Source organism: Ambystoma mexicanum, chromosome 3p (assembly GCF_040938575.1).
Source record: "Ambystoma mexicanum isolate Mex_15411 chromosome 3p, UKY_AmexF1_1, whole genome shotgun sequence".
Lineage (NCBI taxonomy): Eukaryota > Metazoa > Chordata > Amphibia > Caudata > Ambystomatidae > Ambystoma > Ambystoma mexicanum.
In genome coordinates this window covers 1123714645-1123735644 of record NC_090925.1, presented here as the reverse complement: position 1 = coordinate 1123735644, position 21000 = coordinate 1123714645, and the positions used below count along the sequence as shown (strand labels likewise).

At 50.5% G+C, this 21000-nt stretch overlaps 1 protein-coding gene across 5 annotated transcripts in view; it reads left to right on the top strand.

The window, feature by feature from the left end:
• RAD50 (RAD50 double strand break repair protein) overlaps window positions 1–21000 on the top strand; it is a 1278308-nt gene that overhangs the window by 855723 nt on the left and 401585 nt on the right. For all 5 annotated transcript variants that reach the window (XM_069652502.1, XM_069652503.1, XM_069652505.1 and 2 more), the window contains one exon: window positions 5871–6064. In XM_069652502.1, coding sequence (XP_069508603.1) covers window positions 5871–6064 — 194 coding nt within the window. The remainder of the gene's footprint in view (window positions 1–5870; window positions 6065–21000) is intronic.

Below are 21000 nucleotides of genomic sequence, written 5' to 3'. Positions count from 1 at the left end.
GGGTACCACCTGTCGCCTCTCCTGTTCCTGCTGGCCATTGAGCTCCCGGCTGCGAAGGGAAGGTCTGATCCACGAGTAACAGGCTTTAGATGGCCATGATGCAGTGAAGATCGCATTTCTCTATGTGCAGTTGATCTGATTCAGCTGCAGGACCCTGGGAGCACCGCGGCAGTGGTGATTGAGGTGGTGAGGAGGTTCAGCGATCAAGCAGGCTCTGCATCAGTTAGGACAAATCTGAACTCCTTCCAGTGAAGGTGGGGAGGAAGTTATTCCAGAGAACCGCCACCTTGCCATTTCCAGGGGCACGATAAAGTATCTAGGGGTAAGAGTAGGGGCGGAAGGGACCAACTTCTTAGAACAATTTAGGCCCCGTCCTGGCGAGGGTGCTGGAGGATGCCAGGCATTGGGCGAATCTACCGGTTTCAATGCTGGGAAGAGCGAACCTGTTCAAAATGATGACACTTCCATGGTTGCTTCGTTCTCCAAAACACACCAGTCAAAATCCCCTCAAGAGTATTTTGGGTCATAGGGAAGTAATATGGGGCAAGAAAAACCCAAGAATTTCACTCCCAACCATGACTTGATCTGTTTGGGAGGTGGGGGCTGGGAGGGCTGGGCATCCTTGACGTTCGAAAATACTACTGGGCATCCCAACTAGTAGCAGCTAACAAGTGGGCCTTCGGCAAGGGAGGTTCCTCCCACATCAGACTGGAGAAAGAGTTGATGGGGGACCTTTCACCTACACAACTACTGCACATGGCCCACTTCAGCGTGGATTGCCACCACCCTACCTCCGCACACGGGAGGTGTGGACAGAGGCACTTAAAATAATGGGCTGGGTGGTGGTGACGATGGAAGCTCCTGTTTAGGAAAATTGGCACCTCCCATAGGTGCGGAAGATGGGACAATGATCAAGATGGATTTCCCAGGGGATCTGGAAGATTAGTCACATAATCGCTCAATAGCAACTGGTTCCCTTCCAACACTAACCTGATACGCACAGTCTCCCAGATCATGACTACTTTACTTACCTATGAGACAGGAGGGCAGAGAGGAGTGGGACATCCCAGAATGTTCGCCTCTGGAGGCTAACCTTTTGGAGGGTAAGATCACAGGGAAGGCCATCACATGGCTCTACCAAGTGATTCATAACTTCTCCTCCCCATAAATTGATGGACCTGTGGGAAGGGGATCTGGGGGCCATTGAGCAGAAGGACTAGGTGGAGGCTTTGGGATCCCACAGGGAGGCAGGCATATCCAGCAGGTTAAGGCACATTTAGTATAAAATACTTGTGTACTACTCTAGGGACAGACTCCACCACATGGGGAGCTCCATGGACCCGCTGTGCCTAAGGTGTAAGAAGGAGGTGGGTACCTTTAAGCACACAATGTCGGAATACCAGTTGATTCGGCCATATTGTGGAGCGGTTAGGGAGTCCATCTCTAGAATTTCAGGAACCAGGTCCCGGACTGCCCCAAAATGGGTCTTCTACATATATGGGGTGGCTCAGTCTTCAATCTAAGTGAAACGAGTCTGATTAAGACTGCAGTGCTGGTGGCCAAAAGAGACCTAGCAGCGGGGTGGGGTAGACAATCCCCATCTAATATTGCTAAATGCAAGAGGGCATGGACCTTTGCTGTGAGATGGAGTGTAGAGTTTTCCGGGAGAGAGGCTGTCCCCAGAAACATCAGAGGATATGAGGCAAATGGTTGGCGGCAGATTGACTTTGGGCTGGATTGGGGTGGGGGGCTGGGGTTGGTTGTATCATGTGGACAGGTTGGGGTCATTCTGGGACTGTCGCGTATTGGAGGTGGGGAGGATGGAACGAGGGAAATGGTTGCGTGTCTGGTAAGGTGATGAATTTACAGGAACCTGGACTGTTGCTTGCACCTTTCCTTTTCGTGGTTAATTTGTTGGTGTAAGTTTGTAATTAAATGTAAAACCAATAAGATGTGTTTCATAAAAAAAATACATATTAACATTTTATTTTAAAGTTCCTATGAAAAATAGGTTGCAAATGTGCCACCAAGTTCTACTTTTAAAGTACTTGCAGGGATCCATTTTGTATGCAGAAACAGTATCATATGTTTCTTTAATTCTCTGGTCTTGAAGCAGTAATCAAGCAGGATCTACCTACTTGGAGCTTAAGTATGTTATTGCCAGAGAGCAGAAACTTAAAACACACGTTCACAGGACAGGCAATCCTATAAATGCCAATCCCAACATAGCACACACTTTTCAGCAAAATCTGAAAAGCGTTTGTTTTCTGTATTAGGATGGCATTCACAGGACTGCTTGTCCTGTGAAGACCTGAACAAGACAAACCCGTCCTGTTTATTTAACAGGGCGTGTTTCCCTTGTTCTTTATAAAGGACTCCTGTGGTCCAGTGGTGATGGGTTAGCCCTTCCAACCACGTGATCAGGGTTTGATTCCCAGTTTCACTTTTTTTCTGGATGCCTCACATTTTTATTTTAAAACAATATTTGAAGCACTGTGAAAGCAACTAAGGAAACAGACCACACAAGCCTGGTCTAGTTCCTTAGTTGCTTTCACGGTGCTCTTTGCTGTGCTGTACAATAACACCTTCAACCACTAGACTTGAGTTAAGAGTGCCTGCCTGTATTTTATTTGGGTGCATTAAATATTGTTTGTTTTTTTGGCAACAAGACCCCATTCATGCCTAAGGGTTAGGTACGCTTTCAAAAATAAATAAGTACATCATAGGGATTGAACTTATACAGTTTGGGCATAAATCCTGTGAACTAGTTTCATTCTATTGCATCACTACTTACTTTCTTTTAGTTTGTAAGTTATTGTATGAATTCCTAAAAACCTAAAGGTGACTGTATAAATGTTTGATAAATAAGTATTGTGATATTACTACCTGCTTATTTCATTTATCAGTGTATGTTTTTGGGCCTATAATAAATATACCATTTTTGTACTTCCCTGTTTAAATTGAACTACTGTGTGCTTCACTGTGTGGACTCCTGACCCCACTCACTTTATTCTGAGACTAATCCTTGACTACTCTCTACGCTTACCTTTATTGGATTTGGCCAACCTGTCAGAGTTCCCCTGTTCACTGTAACTACAGTGGTCTCCCCTAATCTGTCCACCAGGCTTGATACTCTAAATCCATCTTAACATAGACCCTTCATGACCGATTGTTCCAGCGCAGGTCACCACGGTCAGGCGGTCATCCACCAGCAGCCCAAGTACAACTTACCTTTTAGTGAGAGGGCTGTAATTGTGGTGACAGGCGACTAATGGCATAAGCTGAAGATCTGGCGAATCCCAAAGCTATTCTTGGAATGACTGCTGCAGAGAGGTACCCAAAAGGGAGCTGGTCTGTCCAATGGGTGATCCAGGGACACTTACGAAGGTTTTTAATGCGTGGGGACTGATTGGTTGCACCGGTCTAAAAATCGAAGATGCCACAAGAGTCTTCAATGATCAGGCAGAGGCACAGGGCCTCACCGAGCCAATCATAACAGTCTATGCTGGTCAGTTGCAGGGGTCATCAGGTGGTTTCCCTTCACCGTAGAAGTCAAGGTCCCAATGAGGATCTGTCGAATAGCTGCAGGAGCTGTTCTTTATCCAACATTCAGGTTGGGAGCTAGCACTAACCCAACAATGGTAAGAATCTGCAACATTCAAACAGCCTGGGTTGTCCATTCCTGGACAACCACTGGTCATCAAATCTGTCCAGCAACAGACTTTCGGGGGGGCCAGAGGATGTGGACTGTGACCAGACAATCCCATCCTCCTCCTCTGGCTGACACTCACAGCCCACTTGCCCTTGAAAGCAGCAACTTCCACGGGAAAGGGGCTTACCATGTTTGACATTTCATGGCCTGTGAAGGGAGGAAAATGCCAAAGAACAATATGAAAAGAACAAGCGAAGATCTTGTGGCACGGCCACTTTAGGGTGGTAGCCATCTTTAGTAGCCATTCGCAGTAAGTGCAAAAGTGCACATAAAAATGGTAAACTCGCGCCACTGCCACCAGCTTGTTTTAGGCACATTGTTAAAGTAACCAAAAAGCCATTAGTTAAAAAGTTATAACTTATCCTTACTTCACTGTAAGGTGAGGTGTGCAATTGTAAAAATACACATTCCCAAAAAAAGACTAAGCTGCTCATTATGGGTTTGCTAGTAACCTGCAAGTAACTCCGGCGGGTTATCGGCAAACCCACTTTACCATTACCTGCGCCCGATATTACGGGTGCCGGCAATGGTGGTAAGTTCCCGTTCCATGATGGGATGGGAACTACTGAATCATCGGCACTGGCAATTGCGCTGCCGGTGATTCAGTCATTAATCTGCCGGCAGGTCCGGCCTACCGGGAGATCCATGGCCCCCATCGGCAGACATGTACTTTGCTGGTCCGGAAAAAATGCTGGTGCTGGAATTACCAGCATTTTTTCTGGACCGGCAAAGGTGTAATGAGGCCCAATGACTCTCAGTACTGACAGTCTTAGGAACTAGTCACTTTCCCCATAAAACAGAGCAAAACAATCAAGGGAAGTAAAGCAGAAGGCTTTACTTGCCTCCAAAAGTCAGGACAGGTTTAAAAAATAAGCAAAAAAGACTGGGGGTCCATAGGAATCTAGAGAGGGAAAGGTGCAATAAGAAAGTCCTTCCTAGCCCACTCAAACATCGAATCCTCTGCTTCTCCCTTCTGTTTGTGCTCTTGGCTGATCTGTAATACACGATGACTCTCCTGCATACTCCATCTCCTGACTCCCAAGTTTGTCAAATGCTCATGGTCCTTTATATAGGGCAACATTTCCCCAATGATGTCATTGCACACACCAGGACCAGGGCATCCAAGTATTCTGATTGGTTGTGAGGTGTTTGTATTAGTCTTTTGACTGGTGCACTAATTCCAGTCCATACCGGTCCATTGCTCATCCTATGAGGCCGGTCGCCACCTTTGTTTTCATTCATTGCTGTTGGTGAGGAGAGTCGCTGGCCCTGTGTCTGTGCTCCTATGCCACTGCTGTGCAAAGGCTTTCTTGTGAGAGCATAAGTCTGGATACTACAATTTAGGAGTATGCCTTTTTCAAGACTGCCAGGACCTTGGACGTTTTGGGGATCTATGGTCTGGTAGTTCACTAGTAAAGATGGTGACCTGTGGACATGAGCTTTTAATGTGGGCCAAGTGGACTGTGGAACTAAGCAAAGCTACAAAACAGCCTAGGAATCGACTGGGGTACTTGCAGGGATCCACTATTTGCCACCTCTGGACTCTACATCATCATGTAGCGGATGGTAGTTCCCGGCCCACAGCACCTCCCTAGAGCCATTCTCTAGCCCACATGAGACTTCATCAGAAGTCCTAAGCTCTTGGTAAGGAATTGAAGATGATATTTCAGAAGCAGTCAGTGTCACAGTTGCACAAATTCACAATACCCTACAATGCAGCTGTAAATAGATTCCCAATGGTCATGGATTTTAAAAAAGGAGGGGACAATTTCAGTATTGTATTACAGCAATATATATCCTAAAATCTTAGCTCTTTCCCACAGTCAAGGGTGTCCTAAAATTGTCTCCCCTACAAAGTTTGCTTACTTATTTCAGTAGCAGGCATACTCCTCTGAACATACCCCAAACCATTCTCTTCTGCTTTCCGTTGTACACTAAACTCTCAATATTGAAAATAATAAATGCAAATAATGTAACTGTCAGGCTGACGGAGGATGTTGCATCAAAGACTATATTAAAAAGAAACAACTTTGTCTAGCTTCAAACTAGTAAAGTAAGAAAATGTTGAGCAGTCTTCAGATATCTTACTAGGTCTTTGGCAGATAACAAAGAGAACACAACAGTTTCCAAAGCTAGCTCTTGTTTTTTTTTCAATCAGTCTCTGGAAACATTGAGCTGAAGCGTAAACGAATGCAGGACCAGCAGGAGCAAATCCAGCAGCTTAAGAGTGCCGTTAATGAGATCAGAGCTGAAAAACTGCACATTTCTAGTAACCTTCAACGTCGGCAGCAGCTTAATGAGCAGAGCGTAGAGCTGTCCACGGAGGTGAATTCCCTACTCAGAGAGATAAGGGTAAGAAACTTCTCCATCACAATCTGCCTTTTAATTGTGTGATTATTTGGTACATTTCTCTACAACCCTATGTTACAGAAAGAAATAGGGCCTCACTACAGGTCGGGCGGTCCGGAAATAACAGTGGCGGTAAACCCGCAGCCACTGTTAATTCCGGACCACCCTATCCCGAGTCCTGCAGGCAGGAGGTGGCGTTCCAACCAGGTCTGACATGGCGGGTTTACCACTGCCCGCCTGCAGGCGGACGAGGAAACACTGGCACCATCACAAGATGGTGCCGGTGTTTCCATGATCCCCATTCCCGTTGAGTCCATTAGGACTCAACGGGAATGGGGATTTACACCATTCTGCCTCCGCAATTCCCGGGACACCGGGGTTGTAATGCCCCGGTAATTCCGGGAAACACGGAGGCGGAATGGTAATACGAGTCCGGCGGTAACCAGGTGGTTTTACCGCCTCGGTTACCGCCAGACTCGTAATGAGGCCCATAGTCTTCCAAATTGTGGACAAAGTAGATGTATGCTCTTGGTTTGCCAATTGTTAGCATAGCTGACGCCAAGACTAAACTCACAGATACTTGGTACATGGCTTGGTACTTTTCATGGGCACACAGGGAATAGCATAAAGTTCTAAAAATAAGGCATGGTCAGATATTCATAAAGTAACTGGTTTAGTAGGAACTCACTTTACTTGTAGCATACTTCAGATGTTTAAGAGTTGTGGGTAAGACCCAAGTTTCTAGTAGCCCATTCAATTCAAAGAGATACACTTAAAGAAATTGTTTGTTCATTTCAACTGAGGTTGATATACGTTTGAATAGAATTGTATGCTTTGTCATAATTTGATACTGTAAGGAATATATTTGTTTTTGTCTTTTTATATTTTGTGAGGTGTCTTGAGTAAGAGTCTGACACATAGACATTATTTTGGTTGCTATAGACTTTTATTTTATAAACAAAAAAAGAAAGGGGGTTGGATGAAGTTCCATCTTTCCCTCACTTTGTTAGGGGTTTCCCTGCCACAACAAAAGTAACTAAGGTTACTATCAGAATGTCCAAAGTAAAGGAAGTCCTCCGTCCTGTATCCAAAACCCTAAGCTGACCCTCACATGCTAAACCTAATATAATGTGAAATGGGCAATGTCTTTTTAGCTGCTTCCTGCAGCTATTCTCCAGCAGTTCAAAGTAACGTTCCAAAAGGTGCAGATAATCAAATCAAAGTTCCATCCACTTCAGGAGAGGATTTCTCTTCCTGATTCGTATCACATTCTCAGTTCTGTTCAGTTTATACAGTTCACCATTAGTTTCCACTCTTCGCCTGGTATACTCTACTGCCAGGACTTTGTACCAATTCCATACAACAGAACTTCAAGAACTTCAGGCCTTTTACCCTTCCTCTGGATTACAATTCCAATGTCTCTACTTTTAAAGGGGTATGGGTCTTGCCTTTATTTTCCTTTATACACAGTTTATCATGTCCTTCCTCTTGGTTCCTGGTATACTCTCCTGCCAGGACTCTGTAATACTTCCATTCACAATTTATTTCTACTTGTGTTCCTGGTATACTCTCCTGCCAGGACTCTGTAACACTTTAATTCATAGTTCAGTATTTTCAGGGACTTTCCCTTCACCTGAACTGTAGTTTCAATATCTTCTACTTTCACAGTTCACAATTGGGTGCGAGTCCCAGACCTGCTACTTTCCGTGCCCGGTGCACTTCCTTGCCAGGCCTTTCCAATTTATAATATGTACTTCTCTCCACGTTCCCAAGTATATTGGCTTTAGCTTCAACTTGCTTTTCAATCATGAAATGCTTTTCAGGCTCTTTTCCATACAGGTCTTGGACCTTTATAAACGGTCTCAGGACTCCTATCTCCCTCTTAGAACTTCACCAGCTTCTATTTTCTATATTTCTCTTTTCGGTATGTGGTAGACCAGACTGTGTCCTGGCTTCCCAACCCTTCTACACAGGCTCATTGGCTCTCTTCTGCAGCTTTGTCGTCCTTCGCGTCCCACCGGTTCAGTCTTCCTCCTTCCGTCAGGCTCAGACTGCCACGTCGTCCATCCCTGGGCCTTAGCTCTGCATCTGCCTCCTTCCAGCACCCTTCTCTGCTCACGGTGCTGCAGCGGAAAGGCTCCTCCCTCGTACTTACTCCGGATAGCGTCTCCAGGTTCGCTGCGACTCGGCAAGACCATTTGCTTCCTTCTCTCGTCCCAACCGGCATCAGGAATGAATTTTCCTCCTCTCCATCTTGGTTTTCCATTGCTTGGTTTTGTATCTGCTGGCAGTGGTCACATGTTCTCAACAACTAGTACACGCTGTTCTTTGCAGTCTTAATAATCTTCATTACTTGAACCCTCCCCCTCGTCCCATTCTTCTCATAAGGATGTGTATGAGTGCTTCTGTTACCTTTTAATAGGATCTTCTATCCCACACCATACATCGATTAGATGGAAATAAATGGATGTCATTATCCCTTCGAGATGGGGAGGTATACCATGTCTCTTCGGTTGAGTTTCCCCTATTTCCCAAGGGTGCTCTCTCCCATGCAGTCCTCCCGTAGATGGCCATCCACAGTGTCGGAGTTGAGTAGCTTCGACCCTTCTCTGGCAACATGAGGGATGGTTCTCCCCAGGGAACCTTTGACGACTCTATCAGATTTGTCATAATATGCAAATGTCTTTTTTGTACAACTCTCTTGTAACAGCTGCACAACCACTAACCTTAAAGTGGGGCAGTGCACCAGCCCATAAAGAGAATCCAAATCTCTCTTAAGGAAGGTAGAGTGGCAGAGCAGTCAGGTAAACTCGAGGGAGGGGGGATGTAGGCTGTGTAATGTCTTACTGTCGATGAGGTAATTGTTGGGTGGTTCACTGAACCCTTACCTGGTGGATGCCACGTCTCATTATGGGGAGCTTTCCGAATTCCATCCCTGGCCCTGATATATGGTGACAGGGGAAGGGATAAAACTGGGGAAACCCTCCTGGGGAAGAAACCCGTTAAGATTGTAAATAGAGAGGAGCTGGACTGAAGTGCAGAGGGATGATCAGGGAACTTCTGAGATCAGCCTCCAATATTGTTCGAGTAGTGCAGGAGTTAGTTTTCTCCTCGTGATTTTCTTCCACTCATCAGCTGTTAAGCATGAGTAGAGTTTGTTGATGATGCAGTATGATGCACGAGTTGCTTACTAGTTGAACCGTGGAATGAGGCACGTGTTGCGTAAATGGAGGGAAGTGCAGATTAGAGGGATGCAAAGTAGTGCACTATGGTGACATCTGAGTAGAGAGATCCTGTATAGTGTTGGTCACGAGGAATCCCTAGGATTTCTGTAGTTAGTTTTCTACAATTTCAAGATTGCAATAGCGTGGAATGAATGAGAAAACATCTGTTAGTAGATTTATTGGAGCTTGAATAACAGATACTTTCCACAAGCTCTGTGGGCTGATGGCAGGGGGCGCAAGCCGATAGCAAGGTTTCCCATTTCCGCTCCGAGTTCAAAAAGTCGCGTGTGAGCATACATACGGCCAATGTTTATTGCTCCGTCTCTCGTGTATGAAAACAACGCAGGAAATGAAATCTCAGAGCGCAAATTGAGAAAAAACAATGCTGCTAAAGAATCACAATGCGGAGAGTGGCGTGTGCGAGAACCATGCCGTGTGTGTGCGAGAACCATGCCGAGAATAACCGTAATCTGGAAATGCTCGGGCGGCAGTTCCTGTTAGAGTTCTATAAGGAAGGAGAGCAGGGAGAGAATAGACACACACGGGCATAGCTCTCAACTCACTCGCTTTTGGCGGGTGTCACCCGCCAAAGCATCTACACACCCGCCCACCCGCCAGCTCATCTGTTTCACCTGCCTTGGCAAAGGTGGGAGCTACGATTCATATTTTTGCCGGGACCCGATTTCGAGATCCCGAAATCGGGTCCCGGCGTGACTCTTCCTGCGCGAATGGAGGCGTGAAAAGCAAGTGTCATGCTTTTCACGCCCCCATTTCCTCCCCCTTCCCCTCCCTGGCGCTCTCCTCCAATGAGAGGATTGTGCCTGGGAGCATTCCTCCCCACCCCCTTCCCGTAAAAGGTCAGCGACATAGAAGTAGGACTGCCGTTTCATGTTTTTACGGCAGTCCTACTTTTATGTTTATGGCCTTTCTGGCTTTTCACCCGCCTTGGTATCAAAAAAGGTTGAGAGGTATGCAAGGGAGGTGGGAAGGGAGAGAGCTGGAAGAAAGAAAGAAGCAGCACTTACTGAGGCATGGCTTCAGGATATTCCGACAGCATTTCCTGATAGCAATGGGAATCGAAGTAACGCGCAGCTCATTGTTCATGGTGTGTTTTTAAAGGAGGATTCCTGGCGGCCATATTGGAAAACAACTAGACCGGAGGAGTATGATCAAAATAATGGCATATTGATCCTCCATGTTGGGAAGGGAAAGAAGATATTAAAGGAGCAATTTCCACCTTTTCCAGAGAGAATACCTGTGCATGACAGGCTGACACGGAGTTACACTAGTTCACACACTTATCCAAAGAAAATATTCCACACTGATAGACTGAAAAATGTACACCTTCATTACATTACACATTTATATTTCTTTTAGTTCAATAGGTACTTTAATTCTCCAGCATTGAATCTTTCATAGATTCACATGCTGTATGAAAATTCCCTGTCATCAGGCTTGGAATCCTCAGTAACAAAGAGCAGTTTATTTTATAAATTAAAACTGTAGTCACTTTAGTGCTGTAGTAGTCGTTTTTGCATCGTATTGTCCACAGCCAATGGAAAGTGCTCTCTTAGCTCCAACTGGGCAGCCATCTTCAGATTTGGAACAGAACACGTAAAGTGGAAATAGGAACCAAGAAGAGCCATGTGCAGGGTAGGTGGAAGGGTGGCATGTGAATCTATGAAAGAGACCAATGCTGGAGAATAAGTAACTTATTCCTTCTCCTGCATTGGATCTTTCATAGATTTACATGCTGTATGATTAAATTACAAAGCAGTACAACAGAACCATAACGGGCGGAGGCAAGCTCCTTGAACAAACACTTGCCCCAGGAGACGCTTACCTCATGCCTGGCTGACCTTGGACTCCTCCCTGGAATCCCTGTTTTTAGAGTAGATTTCCCTTTTGAGTGAAATTCTCTCCACCTGTGAGTCCCCCTGCACTTTTTGCTGGACTGTCTAGTTCTCCTGAGTGAGTGGGAACCTTTTTCCACACTTACTCATTCTTTTACCCTTACTTGGGAACCCCTTTTATCTCTTGTTGGTACTTTTAATGGAGTTATGCTTTCCTCCATATTTTCTGGCATCTACTTTTTACATTTGCAGCACACAGCATTTTCTGTGCAATGCTGATGGAAGCTCCTTGAGCTTTCCTTTTCATGTTACCTGGGTTAACTACAGTTCTCCAGCATGGGGTCTGGCATGGATTCACATGCTCATGAATATTCCCCGTCGTCAGGCTGGGAATCCTCGGTAAAGAAAAAACCAGTATCAGTTTCGTTTCTGATCTGTCTTTCGTAGTAATAACCAATCACTGGTCTCTGCGTCATACTGACCACAGCCAATGACTGCCCTCTACCTAAGCACCGCCTCTGGCAGCCATCTTCAGATTTTTACCGCACGTTCATGTGTTGGGATCCTCGTGCTATTGCTCTCGAGCGTTAGTGCTATTTTTCGCGCTTTTTTCACAAAAAACTTCGATTCTTTCGGTCAAAGAGCCTCAAGCTCCACCGATCCTACATCCGATCAACGGGGACCCGTGTCGGATTCATCTGTGCCCCTCAAGGGTGAAGATTTCGTCGAGCTACACTTCGGAGGAATCCAGAAGCTTCTCAGGCCCGGTCTCGGAGATGGCCCAGGAGAAGGGAAGCTCGACGCCCGGAAAGCTGTTCAGGGTCTGCCCTGGATGCCAGCTGCAGAACGTCTTCAAGGAGGACGAACACTCTTTCTGCCTTTACTGCCTTCATGAGGACAAGACGCACGTGGAGAAGGACTGTGCGTTTTGCGGCAACATGTCGGAACGGACCATGAAGGACCGCCATCAACGTCTCGCCAACTGGCTGGAGGGTAAGAGCCCGTCTGGCGAGAAGAAGAAGAAATCCGAGCGGTCTTCTAAGACCTTTGAGGGCGCCCCGGCGACGGGGGCCCAACATAAGGCCAAGCACCGCGAGTCCGCTGGCACCGGGAGCGCCGAACGGTCGGGCTCTACGGGCGCCAGGCAGGGCGCACCCTCCCCGGCACCATCAACCACGAGCCAACGCTCTGGGTCGGGTAAGAGGAAGGCCGAGCACCCGGCGAAGCTCCTGGAGAGGCCCCGGTCGAGCTCTAAGGCAGAGGAGGAGCGTGGCAGTGCCCCCTCCCTCAAGGATAAGGCGGTGAGCGCACCTAAGGTGGTGAAGGCCTTGATCCATCCGACCAAGCCCTCTATCGAAACGGTCGCGGCGGCCCTGGCTCAGCCTGTGGTGGCTGCACCAGTGGTGGCGACCTCAGGGCCCAGAATCTCCCTGCCTCCTCGGAGGGAGTCTTCCTTTGTGCCCATCGATAGGACCCGCGTGAAACCCTCCGTGGGGAAGAAGAAGGGGGGGCAGGGCGTCGTCAGAGATTCGGCCTCAACCTCAGAAGAGGAGCTGATCGAGGTCTTAAGCCACGGCCTAGGCGTGGAAGAAGGCCAGCCCGTCGGAATGGACCCCGACGCAGGTGACGACGACGACATCGTCGAGGATACCGACGGGGCCCCTGCTCGCCCGTCGGATTCCCCTCTGCCAGTGCCGCAAGACAACTCGGCGGCCATTTTGTTGGCCATACAGTCCTTATGCTCCGAGATAAGGACGAGGCTACCGTTACCGACGGAGGAACCTCTCCCGTCGGGGGATCCAGAACCGGGACCTTCTGGTGTTCCCCCTACCAAGAAAAGAAGGATCCATCCACCACCTCCTTTTCAACCGTCGCGCCCCGTCCAGCCCTCCTCCCCGTCCACCCGAGGGGATGATACGGGGACTGACACGGCAGCGACGGGTACGGACGACGAGGCATACGACGAGGATTTTCCGTCGTCGCCTCCCACCAGGGCTTCTCCGCCCGACGAGATCGGATCTTTCCACTCCATGATCTCCAGGGCTTCCGAGCTTTTCCAACTCTGCCCTGAGGAGAAGAAAAAGGAAGGCTTCCTTTATCAGCGGCGCGAGACCAAGAGGAAGACGGTCCTCTCAGTGCCTCTGTTGGACGACATTTGGGATGAGGGCCTTTCCCTCCTCAAGAACCCTTCCACGACGCCAGCTAGAAGAGACACGGCCCCCCTGTGCCTCCGGGCGCAGCCTACCCCGGACTCCGTCGTCTCCGCGGCAGCCAGGAAGAAAGCGGGGGGGGGGTGCGGCCTCCACATCGACTTCCCCGCCGGACGGCGAGGGAAAGAAATTGGAGGCTATGGGACGTAGAGTCATCTCGTCGGCAGCGACGACGATTAAAGCGGCCAATGCCTTGGCTATCGTGGCCCGCTATGACAGGGAGCTCTGGTACAAGATAGCTCCCCTGCTGGATTTTCTGCCGGACGACAAGAGGGCGGAGGCCCTTGAGATCCTGCAGGAAGGTGAGGTGGCCTCGGACCACGCCATCACCGTGGCGACGGACATCGCCGACACCGGGTTCCGCCAGCTGGGCAACGGCGTTTGCCTTCGACGTCGTGGATGGCTCAAAGCTACGGATTTCCGGCAGGACGTCCAGACCAGAGTCCTGGACATGCCCTTCGACGGGAACAACCTGTTTGGGAAGACAGTGGACGATTCCCTTCAGGCCATCAAGGCGGATACTGAGACGGCCCGGGCCCTTGGAGTCCTGCAACGACGGACGCCCTTTCGGAGCGGCGGAGGCAAGGGCGCCTCCAAAGGTTCCGGCGGCGGTTTCGCTTCCTACCGTCAAGCGGCCCGCTCGTCGTCGCAAGAGGCCTACAGAGGACGAGGCAAGTCTAGCGGACCCCGCCGTCGTCGCCAAGGAGGTCAAGGCGGCAAGGCCGCGTCCAAGCAGGATTGAACCGGCCGTGGGGTCGGGCCCCCACCGAAGCACCCCGGTGGGAGGCCGGCTGGCGGGCTTCGTCAGCGTGTGGGAGTCCATCTCCACCGACCGTTGGGTGCTGGACGCCCTGGCCCGGGGCCACGCGCTCGAGTTTCAAAGAAGGTGCCCGCGCGTCCCCCCCGTGGCCAGGAAAGAACTTCACGTCCCTCAACTTCTCCTGGAGGTAAAGGGGATGCTCAGAAAGGGCGCCATCGAACTCGTCCCAAAGAGGCTTCGGGGCTCCGGAGTCTACTCGAGATACTTCCTCGTGAAGAAGAAGACGGGAGGATGGCGCCCCATCCTAGACCTGCGACGTCTGAACAAGTTCATCAAGGCGCAGAAGTTCCGGATGGTCACCCTCCAGCACGTCCTGTGTCAGCTGGAGGAAGGAGACTTCCTATCGTCGTTGGATTTGGAGGATGCCTACTTCCACATTCCCATCCTAAAGGGGCACCGCAAATTCCTCAGATTCGTGGTCCAAGGGCGTCATTACCAGTTCAAAGCCCTTCCCTTCGGACTACGGTCGGCACCCAGGGTATTCACCAAGTGCCTCGCACCGGTGGCGGCGCAGCTGCGCCGCGAGGGGATTCACGTCTACCCCTACCTGGACGACTGGCTCATCCGCGCCAAGACGAGGGAGCTCGCCGTGGTCCACACGGCAAGGACCGTCCAACTCCTCACGGACCTGGGATTCTCCGTGAACTACGCCAAATCCCACCTGGTGCCCGCGCAAGTCGCACTGTTTCTGGGAGCCAGGCTCGACACAGTGTCCCTTCTGGCCTCCCCGTCGGAGGAGAGGACCAGGACCATCTTGGGCAAGGTGCAACGGATGTTGGTGGCCGACGCGGCCAAAGTGAGGTCCATCAAGTCCCTCCTCGGGATGATGTCTTCCTGCATCTACCTCATTCCCATGTGCAGGCTCCGGATGCGCCCGTTGCAAGAATTCCTGGATGCGCGCTGGATCCAGACGACGGGCAGCTTCGAGGAAAGGATCAAGCTCGACGAGAGTTTCCGACGAGCGATACGGTGGTGGGGCACCCGCGCGCATCTGACGGCGGGCATGGACTTCCAGACCCCAGCCCACCAGGAGACTGTGACCACGGATGCCTCCCTGGAAGGGTGGGGAGCGCACACCGAAAATCTGCACGCAAGGGGACTCTGGCTCCCGACGGAGAAGTCCCTGCATATCAACGTCCTGGAGCTCCGTGCAGTGTTTTGGGCCCTCAGGTCCTTCCTTCCGTCCCTCAAGGGCAAGGTGGTGAGGATCTTCACCGACAACACCACCACCATGTTTTACATCAGGAAACAGGGCGGAACCAGGTCCCCAGCGCTGTCCAAGGAGGCGCAGGACCTGTGGCATTGGGCCGTTGCCCAAGGGATTTTTCTGGTGCCGTTTCATCTGGCAGGGATAAAAAACACCATCGCCGACTCACTCAGCATGGAGCTGCGCTCGTGCCACGAGTGGGAACTACGGCAGGATCTGGTGGATCGCCTCTTCTGACGGTGGGGCACACCCCAGATCGACCTGTTCGCGACGGCGACGAACACCAAGTGCCGGAGGTTCGCCAGCAGGTTTCCCCAGACGAGGAGCATGGGCGATGCTTTCTCGTTCCCCTGGGAGGGCCTGTTCCTCTACGCGTTCCCTCCTTTGCCTCTGCTAATCCGGCTCATCAACCAGCTCAAGAGGTCACGGTGCAGGATGATCCTCGTCGCACCTGCGTGGCCGAGGCAGATATGGTTCCCGGACTTGCTGGACTTGTCAGCGTCCCCGCCGATCAAGCTGCCGGCGGACGCGGATCTACTCTCCAGGGAAGGAGGCGCCATCCTCCACCACGACCCGAAGTCGCTGAACTTGCAGGCCTGGCTCCTGCAGCGCTAGAGTTTGGAGGATACGACATACCGGCCGATTGCAGAGAGGTTCTTGCAAAGGCCAGGGCGTCCTCGACTCTTAAATGCTACGGACACAAATGGAAGAGGTTCTCTGTCTGGTGCCGCGCACAGAAGATTAACCCTCTACGGATTACGGCTCCCCAAGTAAAGCCGTACCTGCTGACGCTGGCCAAAGCTGGTCTGGCACACGCGTCCATCAAGATTCATCTTGCTGCGATCTCCCGATACACCAGAACCACGGGGCGGACGTCCTTGTGGTCTCATCGTCTGGTGAAAGAGTTCATGAAGGGACTGTTCAGATCGTTCCCGCCGGTGAAGGCTCCGGCCCCAGCGTGGGAGCTCAACGTGGTGCTGACCAAGCTCATGGGACCTCCGTTCGAGCCTCTGCACTCGGCCCCGTTGAAGTTTCTATCGTGGAAAACAGCTTTTCTTGTGGCCATCACCTCCGCACGACGAGTGGGAGAGATCCAGGCCCTTTCCTGCAAGGCCCCGTACTTGACTTTCCACGACACGAGGGTAGTGCTCAGGACGCACCCCTCCTTCATGCCCAAGGTACCGTCGAACTTCCATCTCAACGAACCCTTGGTGTTACCTGTGTTCTTCCCTTCGTCGCCGGCTGAGAGGACTTTGCACTCGCTGGATGTAGCTAGAGCGCTGAAGTTCTACGTGGACCGCACGAAGGGTTTTCGGAAGACGTCACAACTCTTTGTGAACTTTGGACCTGTCAATCAGGGGAAGGCTCTCTCGAAGGCTTCCATCTCCAGATGGCTCTCCGGCTGTATCATGTGCTGTCACCGGTTGGCAAACCGACCGCTGCCTGGCCGTCCGAGAGCCCATTCCACCAGAGCGATCGCAGCTACCACGGCGTTCCTATCTGGTGTGCCCCTGCTGGACATATGCAGGGCTGCTACGTGGAGGTCGACGCACACCTTCACGAAATTCTACTGCGTCGACCGGGATTCCAGGGAGGAGTCCAGGGTCGGCCAAGCAGTGCTGCGCAACCTGTTCGCCTGAGGTGAGCCTGGTGAGGAGGTAAGATGCTTAATGTTGAGTTGATGTGATGCTTAATGTTGAGCCTTTGCCACCTCCCGTGGTTGTGCATGTGTGTACTGCTATGTATTCTTTATTCATGAGCATGTGAATCCATGCCAGACCCCATGCTGGAGAAGGAACAAGTTACTTACCTGTAACTGTTGTTCTCCAGCATGGGTCTGGCATGGATTCACATGCGAACCCTCCCGCCTACCCCTCTGCGGCTCTTCACTTGGTCATACTGCCACTTCACGTGCTTCCAAATCTGAAGATGGCTGCCAGAGGCGGTGCTTAGGTAGAGGGCAGTCATTGGCTGTGGTCAGTATGACGCAGAGACCAGTGATTGGTTATTACTACGAAAGACAGATCAGAAACGAAACTGATACTGTTTTTTTTTTCTTTACCGAGGATTCCCAGCCTGACGACGGGGAATATTCATGAGCATGTGAATCCATGCCAGACCCATGCTGGAGAACAACAGTTACAGGTAAGTAACTTGTTCCTTACCAGGGCAGGGGGGGACAGCCTGTTCCCCCTCCTGTATTTTATTTTGTGAGATTGGCACACCCCACCTTATGTGGAGTGCTGAGGGGAAACATTGTCTCACTTTTCTCACAAGCTCATCTGCCAGGCTGGTGGCAGTGTACCTTTTTGCATAATTATTTGTGGCCTTCTAAAATGGTGGCTGCACATTTTTAAGCCCTGTTCATAAGAACTTGCTATTACTTGAACCTTCTTCTGCCTGCGTTTGGGGGTGGAGGGGTCTTGATGGGTCTTTTGTCTTTGGCAGGCTTCCCTTGGAAAGCCCACCAAGGCTTTCTGAGTTCCTGCAAGGACAGGAAGTGGAGGAGCTAACCAAAACTCCCCTGGCCTTTGTCCTGCAGTGTGCATGCCTGGGACCAGTTTGAACTGGGAAGCTGGCTGTCCCTCTGAGTCAAGTATCAAGACCACCTGCATTTTGCACCATCCCAAAAACAGCTGTGACCCTCCATAGGCTGCAAACTTCTTATACCCTGTGGCCTGTGCCATTTTGCGGTGCAGCATCTTCTGAAGCACGATTCCGGATGAAACCTTTTTGGCATCCTTTTGGGCATGCAGTGACACTTTTCAGCTCTTAGACATCCCCTTAGCTGTGTCATGGACCAAGAACTGAAGAAAGTCTACCAGACGACAACCGTCACTGACCCGAAACCTGTGACAGGCTCCAATGCACCAGTGCCATGAAGATAGACTGCTGGGCGTCCCACTGCTAGAGTGCATCTGTCTGATCCCTCCAAAGTTCCTTCTTCATCCATCCAGGCCAAGAAACCCGCACCAGGGACAACTGACGCTTCACCTTGGAGACCAACCTGCAGAACCAGCTTCACTAAAAAGGTACTGTATCAAGCATAGGTACTTACCCTGGTTTTTCTGCGTTGCTCTGGTGTTCTTGGAGGACTGCAGTTAGGTTGTTAGTTTCACCCCCCTCCAGGGCACCGTGTTATTTGCAGGGAGTGAGGAGTGCTTGGAAATGGTGCAACACGTGTTGGAAAAGCCAACCGGCAGGTAAACTGTTAAAGAAATGCAGAAACAAAGGTAAGACCCAAGATTTAGGGTCCTCTCCAATTCCCTCTACACTAGGGGAATCTGAGGGTGGGATCCTTGGCCACAACTCCACCGATCACACGGCCAGGCAAGGGAGAGATAGGGTCATGACCATGGGGTTGTCTCCCTTACTTAGATTCGCTTAGGAACCACCCTTTGGGTTCCTAAATTTGCTGGCCCCACTTCTATCAAAGATTCAGTTGCAGCTAGTCCAGAGGTCGCAGATACATTGGTCTCTTTCAGGGTGTGGATTAGATCTGATTAAGTAACAGTTCCTCCTGTGGAACAGTTCATTAACCTGGACAGCTTGATGAGGCAGACCACTACGAGTCCCAAGACGACAGTTGATGCCCAGGATGTGATGGAAGCAGATTTTCTCCATCATGGGTTCTGGCATGGATTCACATGCTCATGAATATTCCCCGTCAGGCTTGGAATCCTCTGTAAAAAAGAAAGCAGTCTTGCTTTAAGCTTGAAACTGTCTTTCTCCCACAAACCAATCACTGTTCTCTGGGTCATACAGCACCCATCCAATGGCAGTCGTCTCCCTAAGGCCCACCCCTGGTGGCCATCTTCAGAATTTTACTGCACGTTTCAGTGCTGGGAGTCCTCTCAAGTTGCTCTTCGAGCTATAGTCATTTTTCGATGTTTTTTTAGCAGATAAATTGTTTGCTTTTTGTCCAAACTTCACTCTTCCACTGACTGTTCAGTTGCCAGCAGCGGGGACCCGTTGTTGGTGAAGATCAGCTGATACATTGTCGGGTCTTTCTTTTGACAGTCGCAAGGCCTAGTTGAGGCCTACGTACCACCTCGCCATGTTCGAAGAAGGCAAGAGGAGTGTGTTCGAGCTCTGCGCCAGATAAGGTTTGAGGAACATCTATGTTGAAAATCGGCACACGAAGTGCCTGTATTGTCTAGCTCCGGACCACGATGAGGATGGATGCCAGATCTGCTGTGGTTTTCCAGCTAAAACAAAGTGGGACTATTATCGCAGGTTGGTGGCTTAGCTGAAAGAAGAAAAGACGCAAGGCACTGCCTCCAGGCGCGCACAAGCTTCCTCCAGGTCCGGCCGACCTTTGGAGCGTTCTTCCTGGGGGAAGAGGTCGAGATCTGCCGAGGATGTCCCTTCGCAGGGTGTCCATAGAAAGGCTAAGCGCCACACTGCTGACCCGGTGTTGGCAGTCGCTGCTGCATGTTCCAGTTCAGAGCAGGCACGCTGCCCTTCTAGTCCACATCCACGGTGAGCCTGCTGGTGGGTGGTGTGATTTCCAAAAGATTGACCATCTCGTCGAAACATGGCTCTTCGTCAAAGGATAAACCGACGAAAGTCCACAAGGAGGGTACCTCGAAGGTCTTTTCGATGCCTACATACAGGTCTTTGCCTACCACGACACCAGAAACATCTCACAAACTGAGACTCCTCATCGATTGCTCCATTGACGACCGTGTCTGCTGATCCGTCGTCGACTATATTGCCTGCCCCATCAACAACCCCATTGACGGTTGCCCCGTGAACGACCACAGAGATGACGATGACAAAATATGCCCAGAGGATCACACTGCCTCCCTGGCCCTTGACTGCTACCGCTTTGACCACAACTATACTGAATCGACCAAGACTATCCAGTCTGCGAAGGCCAAAGTCGTCTCTTCCTTCCCGAAGGAGGCAGGGTGGGAAAAGGGACTGTTACCGCTGACGGATTTACTTCCTAGGCCTACGGAGGTCACTGGGAAGTTGCAAGAGGAACTACACAAGTTCAGATGAGGAGTCTGTGCAGGAAGGCTGCTGCTCGGAGAACGGGGGCTTCAGCCCGGTGCGTGGGGAGATTTCTCCTGTTGAACAAGACTGTCCATCGGCTCCCCAAGGCGAATTAGCCCTCCAACATTAGCGAGCCACTCTGCCCCTCCGCAGGGCTTTAGAGACATGTCACTGGACATTCTAACGACACTTCACACATTCGTGTCAGAAATACAGCAACGGCTGCCTCCTCCACTGGTTCCGATTGAAAACCCCTAAAGGCCGAGCCCTCCGAGGCCAAGACATAGGCAGAGTCCCACAGGACCAACTTGTCTTCCTACACCGACGCAGCCATCATACTGCCTCCCACCCGAGCTGTACCGGTGGTGGATTTAGCTCAGACCGACACTACGGCCACTACACCAACCGATGAGTTTGATGACTTTGTGCCGCCGGATGGAGAACTGCTGGGTACCGAGGAGCTCTCCAGCACGCTGCTGCCGGAAGAGGTAGGGGTCATTCCACTCCATGATCTCAAGGGCATCTGTCTGGTGCCCGAAGAAAAGAAGGAGGGGTTCCTTTTTCAAAGATGCGAAACATCCAGGAAAACAGTGACATCCATCCCTTTGCTGGACGACGTTTGGG